Source organism: Crocuta crocuta, unplaced genomic scaffold (assembly GCF_008692635.1).
Source record: "Crocuta crocuta isolate KB4526 unplaced genomic scaffold, BGI_CrCroc_1.0 C29249836, whole genome shotgun sequence".
In the NCBI taxonomy this organism is placed as follows: domain Eukaryota; kingdom Metazoa; phylum Chordata; class Mammalia; order Carnivora; family Hyaenidae; genus Crocuta; species Crocuta crocuta.
The window spans coordinates 1-2,431 of record NW_027551140.1 but is presented as its reverse complement, the minus strand read 5'-3'; the positions used below and the strand labels follow the sequence as shown (position 1 = coordinate 2,431).

The 2,431-nt window shown below is 65.6% G+C and overlaps 1 protein-coding gene across 1 annotated transcript; it reads right to left on the bottom strand.

Annotated features, from left to right (window-relative positions):
• Positions 1–301: 301 nt before the first annotated feature.
• On the bottom strand, positions 302–2,387 carry LOC144219137 (N-acylglucosamine 2-epimerase-like; the record flags this gene model as incomplete). Its single annotated transcript, XM_077749085.1, has 6 exons — positions 2,255–2,387; positions 1,911–2,026; positions 1,674–1,749; positions 1,439–1,514; positions 1,084–1,256; positions 302–526 (listed from the first exon to the last, which is right to left on the bottom strand). Coding segments are annotated over exons 1-6 (753 nt in total), but the record flags the coding sequence as incomplete, so codon positions are not given.
• Positions 2,388–2,431: the final 44 nt, after the last annotated feature.

The window sequence follows — 2,431 nt, the reverse complement described above, 5'->3', positions numbered from 1 at the left end:
CTGGAACACACAGAGACCAGGGGACTTGGGTCTGGCCGGGATTCCTGCTCCCTCTCCCACGCCAGGGGCTCTGGCACCCTCCCTCCTGCCCTCGGGCCCTCTCCCCGGGGCTCCCCTGGGCCCTCCGCCTTCCCCAGGGTGAAGGGTCCTGAGCTCCCCTGCCCTCCGTGTCTCCCCATCTGTAAAGGGGACCATGGGGGCCCAGCTGGGGTGGGTGTGCTGGGTGTGGGCAAAGGAGGTGCTGCAGGGGGTGGGGAGTAGGGGGGGGGTCAGCCTCCTGTCCCCTGGACGCGTCCCCAACCTGGACATGCTGCAGGATCCTCTGGGCGCACCAGTCCCCCAGCTCTGCATAGTTGCCCGCCAGCTCCTCGTCCGCCTCCCCGAGCTGGTCCACGAGGTTGAGCAGCATCATGGGCACCGCCATGGACTCGGAGGGCGGGGCCCCCAGGAGCCAGGGCCGGCCCAGCCCCGATGGGTCCTCCAGCACCCAGTAGACGATCTGATCCATCATCTCTACTGCTTCAGTCTGGGTGGGGAGAAAGGAGGCGAGGGGAGGGTCCGGGCTGAGTCCGCATCCCACGTGGTCCAGTCCCTCAGGTCCCGACCCGGCCTCCTCCTCCCTCCCCCCCACTCATGAGATGCCTTCACCGAGGGCCAACTCTGGGCCCCATGGCGGGGGCGGGGGGCTGCCGGGGTGGCTCTGCCCCACCCTGCTTCGGGGCTTCCCAGTGTGGGTACAGGCCACTCCCAGGCAGCGAGGTCTCCAGGGGGCTCCAGGGAGGATGGAGAGCTCGCTCCTGGCCAGGGCAGGGCATGGATTGGTCCCTCTGGGCTTGGTGCTCAGCGCACGGATTCAGAGGTAGAGACTTCTGGGAGAGGGCACCCGTGACAGAACAGCACAAAGAGGGGGGCGTTGCCAGCAGCCCTGGGGGCCCAGAGGGAGGGTTGACATTGACAACAGACCCAGCTTGCAGGTGGAGCCCCGGGAGGAGCCTTGGACACAGAACTGGAATGCATCAGGTGGCCACTGTCCAGCTCAAGTGAGGGCAGGGCGACTCACAGGGCAGCCTTCCTCCCGCACACCTGGTAACGCGCTTCCCCTGTCGCCCTCCACAGCTCATTCATGGCCATGGTGTAGAAACACTCGCTGAAGATGGTTCGCTGCACCTTGACCGGACGGCCGTCCCGCGTCAGCACAAAGGCACACTTCTTTCCAGGAGGTGCCACTCGGGCAAAACGCAGCAAAAACTCGCCACCTGGTGGTTGAGAGGTCGGCATGCTAGAACTTAGGTGAGGACACTGTCCCCTTCCCCTTCCTTCCCACCCGTGAGTGTCCTTCCCACCCGTGAATGTCCCGAGGCCCTTCACTGCTCCTCGACCTCTTTAGGAACCGGAGCACACTTGGAGGTGCCTCTGCGGAGATGGGGGGGAGGGGCACCTGCTTTAGCTGCATCCAGAAGTTCAGGGCTGCGGAAGCGCTCGAGTTTTCGGTACAGGCGACAATACATCCACACCTGCAGGGGAGCAGAGGGAATATGGCTTCAGTGGAGAGCAGCAGGGTCCTCAGGGCTGGGATGAGGAGTCCGTAGGCGCCACCGTCATGGGAGGAAGAGTGTGGAGGCGACCAGCCTTGTGTGTGTGGACCGCGGACGGGCTGAGCTGACGTCCCCTACCTGCCTCCCCTGCAGCCACACGTACTTGAGGTCATCATACACCTGCCCGTCTCGGCCAAGGCACGTGAAGAATCCCCTGCGGGGTGCACAGGATTAGCGAAGGGGAAGAGGGGCTGCACGCACCCCTCGGCCCCACTGCCCTGCTGGGCTCAGCAGGTCTGAGTCTGCAGAGAGCGAGGCGGGGGGCTCAGGAGGGGCAAAGATGCCTGCTGAGGACACCACAAGGGGGCGACGCACCCATGCTCCTTGTCGTGGGAGTGCTCCATCCAGAAAGCCACCACACGGTCCAGCTCCTGCCGCACACGCTCCTTCCAGGCCTGCAGAGCCTCCGGCTCGGGCTCCTTTCCCATGTCCTGAGGGAACTCGGGACTTGGAGACACAGCTGCCCTGCAGACCTCCCCAGCTTCTCAGGTCCCAGCCTCCTCGACAGGTTCCCCTGGACCCCAAGTCACCCCAGGCTCCAGTGGACCCCAGGACCACCTGACCCGCCCCGGTTAGGCCCCCAGGCCTTGGGATCCAGACCTCAGGGTTTTCCCCCTCCCACACCGTTGCTCGAGGCTGCCCTCTGGCCCAGGACTGACCCCACTGTCCTGGGAACCTTTCATGACACCGGCGTCCCCACTACGGGCCCCACCACTGGCCTGCGGCACTCGGAGACCCCCGCTCATCCCTCCTCCAGGAAGCCAGACGCAGCTGGGGAGCTGGTCGTTGTCCCGTGATTGTCATTCAGCTGACCCAGCAGCGCCCCACCCGACCCC